Source organism: Quercus robur, chromosome 7, assembly GCF_932294415.1.
Source record: "Quercus robur chromosome 7, dhQueRobu3.1, whole genome shotgun sequence".
NCBI lineage: Eukaryota > Viridiplantae > Streptophyta > Magnoliopsida > Fagales > Fagaceae > Quercus > Quercus robur.
The window spans coordinates 12,160,928-12,176,296 of record NC_065540.1 but is presented as its reverse complement, the minus strand read 5'-3'; the positions used below and the strand labels follow the sequence as shown (position 1 = coordinate 12,176,296).

Below are 15,369 nucleotides of genomic sequence, written 5' to 3'. Positions count from 1 at the left end.
AATCACTATTCCTTTGACTAGGTTGGTGGTATTTGAAATTGAAACCAATAATTGATGATTTTTTTTTTTTTTTTTTTTTATATTACTTATTGACGAATTTAGTGGGGGTATCTATATATATATACATAGACACACACTCATACACATAGTACAAGTAAAAAATTATTTTATTTTTTAGTTGAAGTCGGATTTTACAATTTTTTGAAACTTATAATAAAATTTTTTACAGAGTAAACTATTCTAACAAATAATAAGTCACCATATATTTTGGTAGTAGAGTTTAATTGAAGTAAACTATTATAGTAAATGAATACTTTAAAAAAAGATGATTTCTACTCTCAAGGAAGCCTCTACTAACACAATGGCAATCCCTTGGGTAACCCCATTGGACTTGGGGATAGTGAGCTAAATGCATCTACCTTTCAATTGGTTCAAATGAACCCAAGCTTCTCATAATGAGTCAACGCTTTGCAACCCCAAACCTGCCTCTCTACTAGCATTAGCCCAAGCAATTTTGATTCCACCTTTACTAGACAGATGCTTTTGCCACCCAAAAAAAAGAAAAGATTGAAACTTTGTTCAAGAAGCTTCACCACTTTCTTTGGCAAGATGAAACTGACAATTAAATGGAAAGCTTATGGGCTTTTGGTACGCACAAAACCACTCATGGACAGCCTAAGTTGGCCCAATTGTTTACAAGAAAGGCTGGTTATGTTTATCAGCTTGACCCAAGTACGATGCTAGCACAGCGATACAAATGCCTCTTCTTTTTCTCTCTCTCTTTTTTTTTTTCGTTACCTTTCAAAATTGACAATTAAATGCCTAATCTCCTCCACATTAGTTCTAATTTGCAAGATCAGGTTACCAGTTCACTAGCGGCACTACCAATACTGATGCTGTGGTTGGATCAATGTTGCTGCATGTCCAATTAATATTGAGAATGACAAGTTACAACGATATGTTTCTTTCATGTTTGGCAGAATATACCCCATATATTATGCATAGTCTTGCATTATTGTTTAATCCTACAGCCCATGGAGGATGATTCCTTGGTTTTGTATTATTTAGCACGCACGACTGGCCTCTTTTTTATTTATTTATTTATAATTTGATAGTTATAACTTACAACAAAAGGAGGCCGGATTTGAATTCTAGACATGTCCCTTGACAACTAGCCTCTGGTTAAGTCCTCAAAATTCAATTATCCTTTTTCTTAATCATATGACAAGATATGGAAGCTGCTATAAGCTTGCTATACGACTACACATTTAACAGTCTTTAAGACATGGACAAGCTTGTTCAATTTCACAAGCACAAGCAATATTATGGGCATCTCTACTCTAAAAAATCATTCATGATCATCAACATAACAATAGAGAGAGAAAATCTAAACATACAAATCGAATAAGAAGTCTATGCATGTATTTATAGAGACTTCTTCATATCTTTTGGCAAGAGACATAAATTTATTTTTTAATGAAACATTAGTGAAGTTAGTAACATCTTTCACAAAGCGGGGGTTATTGCATGAGTGAGGTTGCACCATATTATGGTGTGATCATCCATCACATTTTTATACTAACAATATTGCCAAATTTTAAAATATTGTCATGGTTTTCTAACTTAGAGCCTCTTCAACAATGACTTCAAACGTCCACATAGGCGATTATCTTTTTTTACATTAGCTTCAGTCTCTCTCAACCTGCATGTTCAAATTCAAAAAATAATCATCGACATAAACTATGAAATTACTATAAGAGAAACGTGAAATTTGAATCAAATCAAAATAGAGTTCATTCCATTTTCTTTCTAAAGATCAAGTTAGAGATTTTGGTAAGCCATTTTTCTATTTCTATGGTTTCTTTCTTGTGTCTTTTGTTTATTTTTATCCCCTAAAAATTTCTGGTTGTCAATCAGAATAATATTGGGTATGAATTCTAAAATGTTAATAGAAATATTCAACTTGGCTGCCATATGCTAACAACCAACAACATATAAGTGAGGTTGTCAATTAGAATAATATTGGGTATGAATTCTAAAATGTTAATAGAAATATTCAACTTGGCTGCCATATGCTAACAACCAACAACATATAAGTGAGGTGAAAGTTTCCCTTTGTGTAACATGAATTAAAATCCCGTGTTGACAATATGGTTCATAACCACACCTAACCAAACTTCACAAACCACAAACATATCTCAATATTTTGAGTGACAAGTGATAAGAATTGAGTAAAGAGAATCAAATTAAACATCAATTGTAATAATGGTGCCTACAATTTTTGGATGATATGTTATGAAAATTGAGAATTGGATGATGAAAGCACACAAACTAAACATAGCCTAACTAACTCAAATCTCGTTATGACAAAAATAAACTCTTAATATCAACTTAGAAGTTTGTAGTCTCATGAGTTAGAAGCCCAAAACGGAAAACTTCCAATGGTGCTCGTATGCAGACAAAATAAATAAATTCTATAAAGAAGCCATTCTACATTTTCTAAGATTCTTCTAATGTTTCCAAATGGAAGGATCATTTTGATCAATGCCTCCACATCTTTTTATAGTACTATTTATATATACGACTTCAATTCCTATTACTTAATGGATAAAGAATATCAAATGACTTTTATTACCAGAAAAAATTATAAATTTTTTCTTTGACATAAAAAAAATAAAAAAAAATAAAAAAAAAAGAGAATAAATTGCAAATTACACCCCAAAAGTTTGGAAGTGATTGGATTTTACCTCCTGAAGTTTGGGGTGTTTACTTAATGGATAAAGAATATCAAATGACTTTTATTACTAGAAAAAATTATAATTTTTTTCTTTGACAGCAAAAAAATGATAAATTACAAATTACACTTCTAAAGTTTGGGAGTAATTGAATTCTACACTTTGAAGTTTCAGAATTTGGATTTTACCCCTGAAATTTGGGGTGTTTGGATTTTACACCCTGACGTTTCAGAACTTGAATTTTACCTCCTAAAGTTTAGGGTTGTTTGGATTTTACACCCCCAAATTCTGAAACTTTGGGATGTAAAATCCAAACATCCCAAAACTTTAGGGAGTAAAATCCAAACACTTCTAAAATCTAAATTCTGAAACGTCAAGATGTAAAATTCAAACATTACCATACTTCAGGGGGGTAAAATCCAAATTCTACAACATCAAGATGTAAAATCCAATCACCTCCAAACTTTAGAGGCGTAATTTGCAATTTATCCTGAAAAAAAAAAAATCATATTGCTAATCAAGTTTAGATTTCTTTTACTATATAATATGATATTAACATTAGTCACAGGCAAAAGTGGTGTCAAAGTAATTACATGCAGCTCGTTTTGCCTATATGTGTTCAACAATATATATATGAAGAAGGTGATCATTGCATTTTACCTAGGTTTGACTCTGATACCTTGAAATCGATCAATGCAAGGAGAATCCTTCCACTCCGGAAAATGTAACCTGAGGATTTCACTTGCTTCCTCTTTCAAAAATGAAGCACAATCAATTTTGGTTAATGAGCTAAGCTTTTCCACAGCCCCTACCTTCAACATTTCTTGAAGCACCATATATGTCCCGAAAAAATTACATATCATTGAAAGAATCAAAACTGCTCGATCACCGGCTTTTGGTGAAACGCCTAAGATCTTCATAGAGACCACAGCAATGCTTCCTCTATGACTTAAAAACTGAGCTCTCCCATCAGGACAAGAACACAAATTACATAGTATCCCTAAAATAAGCTCTGTGGTTTTCTTTTCAGGAAAACTCAATTCAAGCTCAATGAGCTCGAAAACTGTGTTGGCTTCAATCATCCTGATTAGATTTCTACTCCATGCACAAGCCTCTAACAAGATGTCCAAAGCGGCATTGATTCCTTGTTGAGTAATCCCACTTCTTAAAACTTCTACTATCCTTTTAAAGAATTCAGGAGTCACTAATTCTAGTACATTTGAGCTTGTACAAGCTTCAATGATCGTCTTCAACACTAACATCGTGTGAGACTTCACCGTGACTTGATTTTTCATTTCACAACCTAAAACCCACGTCAATGATTTGATGATAAGATCATGATTTTCTAAAAGAATTGGCTTTGTTTCAGCTGAAGGGATTTGAATAAAGTTGAGTATACCAAGAGCTTCTTCAAGACCATCAATTTGGCCTTGTTTGAAACATGTTACAATAAACACTAACATCTCTTTTGGCAAACCAGCTTCTATCATATTTTTCCTATTCTTTTCATTTTCAGCTGCAAGTGACACCAATTGCTTAATAATTTTGAGCTGAAGCTCAGGTTGCCAAAGGTGTTTGATGAGTTTGAGTACTTGAAACTTGTCTAGAGGTCGTTTAGGAGTGGGAATTATATCAATACCATGTGAGGCATTTTGGGTGCACCAACCTTGGATTAGGCGGCGTAAGGTATGATTAGGGGTTAAGTCTGGGTCTTTTTGCAATGGTTGCTTGGTGACTGGACAGGTTGTTTTCTTGCTTGTGAGTAGCCATTGTTCAATGCTTTCCCGGTCGTATGTGATGCCTGTTATGGTGGTCACAGGATCTTTCATGATTTGTAGGGAAATGGGGCAGATGAAATACTGAGGAACTTCAATGTCATCCATGAAATAATACAAAAAGAAGTTACGTATTTATTATATGGGCTATCTTAATATATTGACTTAGTAATATATATTGTAGGGACTAAGAGAATGAGAGGGATATCAAATAAAAGCACCTGGGCAAAGGTTGTATTGTTTGTACTGTTGTTTTTTTAATGAAATATTGGTTGAAGAGAACACGGCTGAATTAACAATTGAGAGAGAGATCTAGAGTTATGATGTTGGCCTTTTATAGCTAGAAAATGTTATGAGTATAATATATATAGCACATTATCATGATAAACTGATATTGATTTCTAGGGTGAAGAAAAATAGAATTCAAAGTCCATAATTTTGGATAGATTCCAGCCTTCCATTCAACATAAAGAAAATCATCATATATATCATCATCCCATATGACTCTAGGATCATTTATTTATTTATTTATGAGAGGAAAGATTCATATACTCCATGAATGAGATAATTATTGCTGTTAGGGATATGTAATGTCACATGATTAACTCTATATATATCTTTGTATGTATTAGATTTATTACTATTTCATTTTTGAATGTCTCTTTGTCAAATTCAACTTTTTATGTAAATATCATTTAATAATATATTGTTTATCACTTTATAAAATTTAAAATGTACTGATTTTTTCAATAGTTATGAAAACTATATTAACTATTAAGTGACATTTCAAAATGGACAATATATTAAACCATCATATAATGAATAGTTAACAAATAAAATGGAACGAGGAAATACCAAAACAAAATTAGGGGATAAAGTTAGCCTAGACCATCCCCAACATAAAATTTACCCTTTATTTTTTTTGCTTGGCTACCATAAATAGAGCTATAGACAGCGGCATACCAACCTCTTTTTTATCTTTGTTTAAAGTTCATTATGGGTATGGAAAGTATATATCTTGGTTAGTTTAGAGTAAATTTTCTCTAACTTATTGTGGGTGAGTTCAAAAAATCATTCACATATACTCTAAATTATATGATCTACTTTTTTCTTTTTGTCTTTTTGAGGAGAATTATATGACCTACTTAACAATTACATGATAAAGATAATCTACTTAAGAGCCATCTAATAAATTGGGGAAAATTCTTTCAAACCCTGTTTGGAGGAAAAAAATTTAGTTAGAAAATTATCACTAAAAAAGAGAGCATCATGAAATTCGTTCTTCTTCTTCTTTTGTCAATAAGATTAAATGGCTTTTACCACTTTAGAAAAAATAAGATGTACACGCAATGTTTATGTTAATGTATTTGAACAAACTTGATAACATCACATTCTTTTTCCCATATATAACCTCCCTGACCTTTGAATAAATGGATTTAGACGGTCAAAATTTCCAAGGATAATTAGATGCAATTTTGCAAGTAATTAACTTCTTGAGTCTTGATTCTTTGAATTGATAATTTCAGTCAAGAAGAATAGACTACGCGTTATTATGATGTTATTAGCCTCATCAATTATTAATAACGCGTTTTATAAAGTTGGGAATTGACTTGGATCTAGTACTTTTATGCATTGGACTAGTTGTGATGCAAACACGTATCAAATACTTGTCATGTATCTACATCTCAATTGGTTCAAAGCACAAAAACATTGGACCCAATCCATAATTTGATGCAATATTGAAAGTAATTAATTTCTTGAGTCTTGATTCTTTGATAATTTTAGTAAAAGAGAATAGAATACACATTATTATGATGTTACTAGCTTCATTGATTATTATCAATGTGCTTTACAAAAACCGGCATGAGTCAATGTACAAGAACATTGAACCCAATTCTTACTCATGAAGTTAACAACCTATAGTTCAACTAATTGATATCTTTAGTTTCTCAAAAAAAAAAAAAAAAAATACTAATTGATATCTTTTAGTATTTTAAATGAAGATAATTAGGATTCTAATCCCTTATCACTAAGTATCAAATTATTTAAAAAAATGCACTTAATGAGAAAATAATAAATAAATAAAAAGTTTTAGAATGAAAATGGGAAATGTAAATATTGTTTTTTTCTTCTTAAAAAATAAAAAAATTGTTTTGTTCGTTGTAAAGAAAAATGGATTTATCAAGTTCAAAAATTGTTTTGTTCGTTATTAATTAAAGTTGATTACAAACATAAAAATCATGACAATAAAAAGTTCTGCGAGAAAATTAATTTCTTAAATTGTTGGAGAAAATAAAAACCCAACCCATCTTGTTTATTTGTCCCATTACGCAAGAATGATTTTTTTCTTTCTAGATCTACATCATAAAATATTAATTATTAAGACGTAATATTAATTAACGTCATTTTCGTAAATATAGATGATGATTTATCGGCCTAATCCATGCAAAAGCAAAAGCACCTGAGCTTTTCCTGAGAGACAAGAAGTAATGGGGCATTGGAATTTGGGATTGCATTATCGATTAGAGTCAAAAGAATAGTCACTGAGACTGAGTCTAGTCAAAACTTACCCAAAATAGCTAGACGAATATTAGTGATAAGGTATACACTTGCTCTATTTTAATATTTTCAAGAATAGAATAATAATATAGACTTGGAAGTTGGAATATCTTAGTCATATCTGCCACTACTACACCTACATTGGTCGGTTTCTTTTTTTTTTGGGTATAGAAACATTGGTAGGTTTCGTTTCTTTGGTTCTTTTTCTCTCGCATGTTCTCACTAACCAAACGTAATTTTCATGAAATTACAAGCCAATGAATTTGGTGGAAACCACATCAAGAGCGATGGCTTGATAGGATATGAATTTGACATTTTGTAAGAGAAGTAACTCTTGCACACAAAATAAACATAAAATAGTAGTACAGTGTGTAAGTGTAACACATTATGTGAAAGAAAGAATCTTCATTCTGTAATTACCTTGCATGTTATTGTTTTTTTTTTTTTTTTTTTTGAGAAATAATTACAACATGCTGCTAACCCCGCAATTCAAACCCTTTCCCCCTAGACCCCCAAACACTTTGTATATGGGGAGGTGCCAATTCAATTACAAGACATTTGGCTTGCATGTTATTGTTTTGATTAGAGCTTTTTCAAAGGTTATATATATATAACCCCGCAATTCGAACCCTTTCCCCCTAGACCCCCAAACACTTTGTGCATAGGGAGGTGCCAATTCAACTACAAGGCCTTTGGCTTGCATGTTATTGTTTTGATTAGAGCTTTTTCAAAGGTTATATATATATATATATATATATATATATTTGAAATTTTATGATGTTTAATTAGCATGACTTAAAAAGTTAAAATTTAAGTCAATGGATTTTTTTTTTTTTTTGATTAACGGAAAATAAAACTAGTGGAAAATGTTTTCACTTTTAAGAGAAAAAAACATTGTTGGGAATATTATAATATATCACAATTGGAGGAGAATAGTGAGAATATAATGGAATGGGAAAAAAAAATGAAAATATTCTTTTCACCTCGTTTGGGAGTTTACATTCTTTTTCCTCTTAAGTCCAATTTTTAATCTATCTTAAATTCCTATATCCCTATTTTTATACATATAAAATACATGATAATTTAAATGAAAAAGTGAATTTATTGAAACAAAAAGAGAATATAACCAGGTCCAAATACACCCCAACCAACAGAAAAGTTGCAAACAAGCTCAGAATACACGATTAATGCATGGTAACCAGAACACTTTCTAGCCTAAATTCCAAGCAGGAACCAGAGCACCCAACTAATCACTAACACTAATGACAAGATCTACAATCATATTAACCACAACAGCTCAATAACCAATTCAATAATGATTTCCTCATAGAGCTATGTTGAATTTAATAAGCACCTACTCTTCATCTAACATCATTCAAGAATCAAGATGTTTTTGACCAAACGCTACTCAGTCACACCAGTGAACCAGAGTGCTTGTTATTTCTCTACCTCCATATATACATAATAGAAATGTTGTCATAAAGGATTCATTTTTATTCTTTTTCATTCAACTCCCAGACAAACAATAATGATAATTTTCAATTTTCATTCAATTCATTTTTTTTTTCAAACATCCAAAAAAGAGATCAGATAAATTTTTATTTCATTTTCATTCTTTTCTATCATTTTTTTCCAAACAAACATTTTCTTATTTGGAGTATGTTTCCATCAATATAATAGAAGTTGTTTGTTATATAATTATTTGAAATTACAATAAATATTTATAATTTTTCGTGTGTGGGCTACTATATAACTGATGGTACACTACTCCTTTAACTTCACAGCTTATAAGATAGCAAGTGAGGGGAGCTGTCTTTGATGTGGGACTGTAAGAAGTTTCCCAGGGAGTACACAAATAGTTTCCCTGGGACAACATTAAAGTAGCCCACATCGTGTAAGCCAAACAATTGAAAAAACTTTCTAATTTATTTTTAGGACTACTAACCTAACACAAAATAACTACTAGTTTTCAAAAATAATATTTTCCATTGAATCTAACAAGAAATAAGTGCAAAATATTAATAAATAACATTGCCACCTTGGACTAGTGAAATATGTAATGCTTTTAGGTATGATAGAGGGGTTTTAGTTTTTATTTTTTTAGAGTGATGTTAAGAATACTACAAATTTTACTGCATAATTTTTATATGTGCCTAAATAATAATTATATTCATTTAATATATTGTTAAATTTATTAATCATATTCATTATCATATCAATTTATAAAGATTATATAGTAAAATTTATAATATAAAAATTCCTTATGTTTTTTCATACTTAGTCAAGGTATAAGGGTACGAATCAATTCACCAATCGCAAGGTTTGATCAGTCTGTTGATAACTTTGTACATTATATTATTTGGCTTGCTTTCTACTTCCCTAGCTAGCTTCAGTCCGAAGTGTGAACTGTGAAGTTGTTTACGTGAAGAGTCAATGTAGTCAATGCATTTACATTTCTTTTGTACTAAAGCTATAGCTAGGATATGATAGGGATCTCTATCTAAGACTCGTATACAGACAGACAGATAAAACTTTGCGATTTGACACACTGCTATTCTTTCTATATATATGTACCTTTTATAATACTCCAAATGCCGTGCTTATTGGTTGATTTCTAAATCCGGTATTTTTTCAATTCATGGCGCAAAATGTCGTCATGAATTCCTTTCCTTTGAATATTTGCAGTAATTCTAGTCCACCTGCTTAGTTTGTTTCTGAATGGTGTCAGGTTTCTATGGGTTTGAATCACCCACTTGTATATACTCAAGAGAAATGTAACTCTCATGGTTGTTGGGAATTGTTTTTGATAATTCAATATTTATAATGGGTAGGAGGACTTTGAACTCTTAGGGGCAGTTTGGTATGATAATTTAAGCAATATTTTTCAGTTTTTAAACAACATTACATGTATTTTCACATACTTTTTCACTTATACATATTTCTAAAAAATACAAATTATGTTATTAGAACAACGTTATCAAACGGCTCCTTAATGTTTATGTGGAAAACACTAGAGATGCCAACTAATTGAGCTACAAAGCTCTTAACGGCTAAATACCATAAGAGCATTCACATTATTTCGTGTAAAAAATCATGTTTATTTTAAGATAAGAACATATTGTTCCTATTTTACCTAACCACTTTTCAAAGCACTCACATCAAATTATTTATTCTAAACTTTATTTCATTAAAACATTAAATTTTTCTTAATTTTTAATTATTTATCTTTCTTCAAACACCACAACCACCGTCCACTCTTTTCTTTTATCCTTAGATATGTAAAGAAATAATAAAAAACTAAAACGCAAATGAGCAATACTAATGTAAATTTATGTGGTTACTATAGCTTTGGATGAGTTTTGCAAGTGTTCTTTATACTTGTAGAATCTACCTAGCAACGGTTTTGTTTCAATAAGTATGCTAGCACAATTGGTTGGGTGATATTACATCTAACAGTTGATTGAATTTATATATTTATTACCATAGTACTACTATAATCTTTAGTTGAGAAGACACATAGCATTACATGATTCGATTTGATGGCCAATGCCCGCAAAGGAAAACCCCTAATAGCTACATATCTAATATTACACTCTCCCGTTCACAATAAAAGTAATGTGGGGTATATTTACTAAAGAATCCTAGACTAACCCTAGGCAACACGGATCTACAATTGGTTTTGACCATTGGCTATGACAGATAATAAAACAGAACTCATTATCTTTAACAATGGTTTCAATTATTTCCTCCTTTGATGAGGTGCAACCACCCTTCCAAAATCAATCACATCAAATCAAATCAAGGATGACAGATTACTTGACCATTACTACAGAAGAAAAGCATTTGGTTGAAGCCCATTTGGAGATATTCCTCATTTCCTCTTGTCTTTGGCTTCGATGTCATTAGTTAATGTTCTTTATGTCCTCAGAGATAGGTAACAAAGTCCATGCCAATAGTTCCATTAGGAATTTCTTGAAATCTAGCCGTAATTTGTTGAAACGGTACCCTTATGATTGTCTATATAGTCATACAATTTGAGATTAGTAAGTTTCTTGGAAAATGTTGAATTCAATTGGACAAGTCAATAATGTTAGGAGTGGTGGAGCGGTTGTGATGCTTAAGTTTTGAATGAGCATCGGTAATGCGTAAATCATGAAAAATTTTCTTTGACTTCTCTATAAAAAGGAATAAGATAATCTTCATTTCAAAGTGAAGAGTAATTAAATTTTGTTGGAAGTATCCTAGTTTCTATCATCCTAGCCCACAATAAAAAGCAAAATGTAACTTTTTTTCCCCTGTTTTGGTTGCTTATTTCTTTCCTCCAACTTCAAGCAAGGTTCAAACTTTAAGAGAATACATAAAACGTAATTCTTTCTACCCTTAAGGCCTTAACAATCTAAAGGAATATAAAATTATCATCTTCTATTCTCCTTAACCTCCCTAAGCATTGATGTGAGATTAGGGTAACTTTAGGTATTATAATATCCTACAGCCAAAAAAAACAACTAACATAATCATACTCTTTGCTTACTTTCAATACAAGAAATCCTTTGCAAGAAGAACACGTCTTCATTTATTCATTATTCATTCTAAAAACAAGAAATGTCACCCTGACCAAAAATATAAATTAGAAACTTCAAAACTGTCCATGTCCAAACCCATAACTATGGCTTAAAAAGGAAAACACCATTACTAACTTAAAAATTTAATGGTCCATGGACGGTAAATGAAACACCAAAACTGTTTAACAAACTGTTAGTAATGGTGTATTGTTAGTAACTCTTGTAGTAGTAGAGTGGACAGTTCATGAAACACCAAAACTTTCCATTATTTTTATATTGGATTATTTGTTTAAAACAGAAGCTATGTAAAAATACAACTTCACCTTTTAAAAAAAAAAATCTGAATGAAAATAAGCTGGTATTCCATGAACTGGTGGGAAGTCTCAACTCTCAAATCCGAGTAAAGCAGAAAAGTGATGCAATTCAAATTAAAATTTTGGCTAGTTTATGGGCTTTTGGCCCACAAAAATAATCATTAACAGCCTAAGTTGGGCCCATTGTTTACAGGAAAGGCTGGTATAGTTTATTGGTTTTACCCAAGTACGGTGCTAGCCTCGCGATACAAATCCTTTTCTTTTTTTCTTTTTTCCCCTTTCAAAATTGACAATTAAATGCCTAACCTCCCCACATTAGTTATAATTTGGGAAATCATGTTTTAGTTTTATCTTCCATTACAAATTTCTCTTACCAATTTACTAGCAGCACTACCATTACTGATGCTGTGGTTTGATCAACGTTGCTACATCACCAATTTATATTGAGAATGGCAAGTTACAAAGATATGCTTCTTTCATGTTTGGTAGAATAGTGTTGCATAATTGCTTAATCCTACAGCCCATGGTGGATGAACTTGGCAATCAAGGATGGAGTCAGGATTGCTGCTTTGGGAGGAGGAGGAGGGGGAGGGGGAGGAGGAGGAAGGGGGGGGGGGGGGGGGATCGAAATTATACCCAACACACAAAACTCTCATTTTTGTGAGGTTTAGGAGAGGTGATGGAAGGCACTTGCCATCACACTAAGATCCGACCTCTAAAATAAATAAAAAAATTATGAAATTTTTTTTGACGGTTCAAAAAGAAGAAATATATTAAAATTCAAAACTAAAAATTAATATAAGAAATTAAAAAGAACACATATGAAATAATTATTTCTTAATACATTTCTACTCAATCATTTGTGATATATCAAAATGTAATTCAACATTCTTTTAAATTGCAACAATCATTTGTGATTGATTCTAAAACTAAATGTTACAACAATTTCTCTTTTAATATACAAAATCAAATAATCCGTTAGAAAATAATTTTTTTAATTATTTTGTTGCCAAACCTAGATTTGACAATATTCATGACCGAAAATTAATGTTTGTTTCATAATTGCAATAAACACTGAAAAAAGTAAATAGAAATACAACTATTCTATAAAGGAAATAGTATTAACCATTATAGTTGAAAATCATATTAATCATCATTATATGTCCAATATTCTTCTTACTAAAGAAACTAATTTGCATTATTAAATAAAAAAATTAAGACAAAAAACACACACACACACACAAAAAAAAAAAAAAAAGAACTCAGACAATCATTTAGATGTCAATGTAGCATGACAACTCTCAAAATCCAAATTCTCAAACTTTTAACTGTGGGTCCTAAACATCAAACAAGCAGATTGTAATACTGAACATTTATAAGCCAAGTGATTAATATTTTAAATGATCTTTGGGTCAGTTTTCAATTTGATGGATAGTTTTCAATTTGGGGTGGCCAAATATAAATTTTTGATACCAAAACTTTTAAACATATATAATATAATAGATCCATTTAAAAAAAAAAAAAAAATTAGGGGCATGACCGCCCGACCTATATATACCTCTATCCATTATAGGCAGTAATCTTCTTTGGTTTTGTATAATTTAGCCCAACTAGCCTTTGTTTTCTGTTTTTATTTTATTTTTTATAATTACATTTGGGGAGGAGCGATATGAATTCTAGAAGTCTCCATTAGAATCACTAAGAGTGGTCAATTGAACTACCAAACCCTTAGCAACTAGCTTGTAGTTAAGTCCTTATATTTAATTGATTTATGAAACTGCTAAGCCTGCTATGCGACTACACATAACCGTCTTAAAGCCATTAACAAGTATATTTATTTGATTAAATATGTGTATGGTGAGGCAATAACTAGTGTGAGAATAAATGTAGGTATCACATGTAAGGTTGTCCATGGGTTGGGTCGAACCGAGTTTGGGCTCAACCCACACTCGTACCTGACCCTACCTGATCAGGTGGATCAAATTTTAACCCATCTCCAACCATAATGGGTGATCGAATTAGGCAAATCAGGCTTTCAATGGATGGCGGTTGATTTAGTTGGCTTTGAAGATTTGGAAAATGGTGAAGATCCGATAAAATGATGGTTGAAATTAACAAAAATCAGGTGAGATCTCACCAAATTCAGTGGAGATCTTGCCAAATCTAACTAAGATCTCATCGAAAATGGCTGAGATCTCCTAGGATCTAGCAAAATTCATTGGAAATGGTTGTCTATCACAGTCAAGTCGAGTGCATTGGGTTTTGGAAGGGGAGACCCACCACTCTACCCGCGTGCCAACGTCGGTCTAGGAAGGAAGGGACCCACCTCCGACTATCAGAGTAGTTGAATCGGGCGGCCGATGATCGAGTCCGGTCAGTTTGGTAAGTTGGGTCGAGTTGGCGGCTTCCATGGACTGCCCTAATCACAAGAAAATTTCCTATCATTATAGGTTTGCATTAAAGTTTAACACTAAATCTCCATTTGGAAATAGTTTATTTAGCTGAAACTGAAAACTTTTTGTTGAAAGTACTGTAGATAAAGGTAAAAGTTAGCTGAAGAGTATAGTGAGACCCATAAATAGTACCAAAAAGTATAGTGAGACCCATGAATAGTAGCAAAAATAAGCTGAAATTGCAAATAAGCTGAAATTTTCAGCTTGTCCCAAATGGACACTAAGTCCATATCTTGCACTGGTGATGGATAAGCTTACTAAATCAATTCAAGAGGAAGTCTTTTAATGTATGCCTTTTACATATGATATAGTTTTAGTGGATGAAATTAGAGGTGGAGTTAATGACAAGTTAGAAAATTGGTGATACAATATACAATCTAAAAACTTTCGATTAGGTAGGTCTAAAAAGAGTACATGGAATGTAGGTTTAGCAAAAGTAGAAATTCCGATGGATAAGAGATAAGAACAGGGCTTTCAATATATTGGATCAATAGTCCATAAAGATTAAGAGATTGAAGATGATTTGAATGATAAGATATGAGTATGCAGGGAAGAAGTGCATTAGAAACATTGTGTGCTCATAGAATAACCTATAAGGCAAAAGGAAAATTTTATAAGATTGCTATAAGATCAAATATATTTTATGGTACTAAATGTTGGATTGTTAAAAAGTAACATATTTATAAAATGTGTGTAACTAAAAAGAGAATATTAAAATGACTAAATGGATATTCACATCAAGATAGGATTCAAACGAGGAATTTTGCTTAAAAATAAGATTTGAAGGAGAAAATTCGCTTAAAGATAAGATAGTTGAATATTGTAACCACAAATAGCTCAAACAGATCTCTCTCTTTCTCTACCTTCTTGCACTCTATATGTAATATGATATAAAATCAATCACCTGCAAAGTGGTGTCAAATTAATTACAACTTGTTTTCCTTCTTTTATATATGTAAAAGCATTGCATT

General features: G+C 31.5%; 1 protein-coding gene across 1 annotated transcript; it reads right to left on the bottom strand.

Moving 5' to 3' along the window:
- Positions 1–3,391: 3,391 nt before the first annotated feature.
- Positions 3,392–4,618, bottom strand: LOC126691023 (E3 ubiquitin-protein ligase PUB24-like). Its single transcript, XM_050386108.1, has one exon. It carries the CDS (start codon positions 4,616–4,618, stop codon positions 3,392–3,394), a length of 1,227 nt encoding a protein of 408 aa, XP_050242065.1.
- Between the last annotated feature and the right edge of the window lie 10,751 nt (positions 4,619–15,369).

Bases quoted from the DNA above. Each gene is read 5' to 3' on its own strand.
- LOC126691023 (XM_050386108.1), bottom strand. From the start codon at position 4,618: ATGGATGACATTGAAGTTCCTCAGTATTTCATCTGCCCCATTTCCCTA.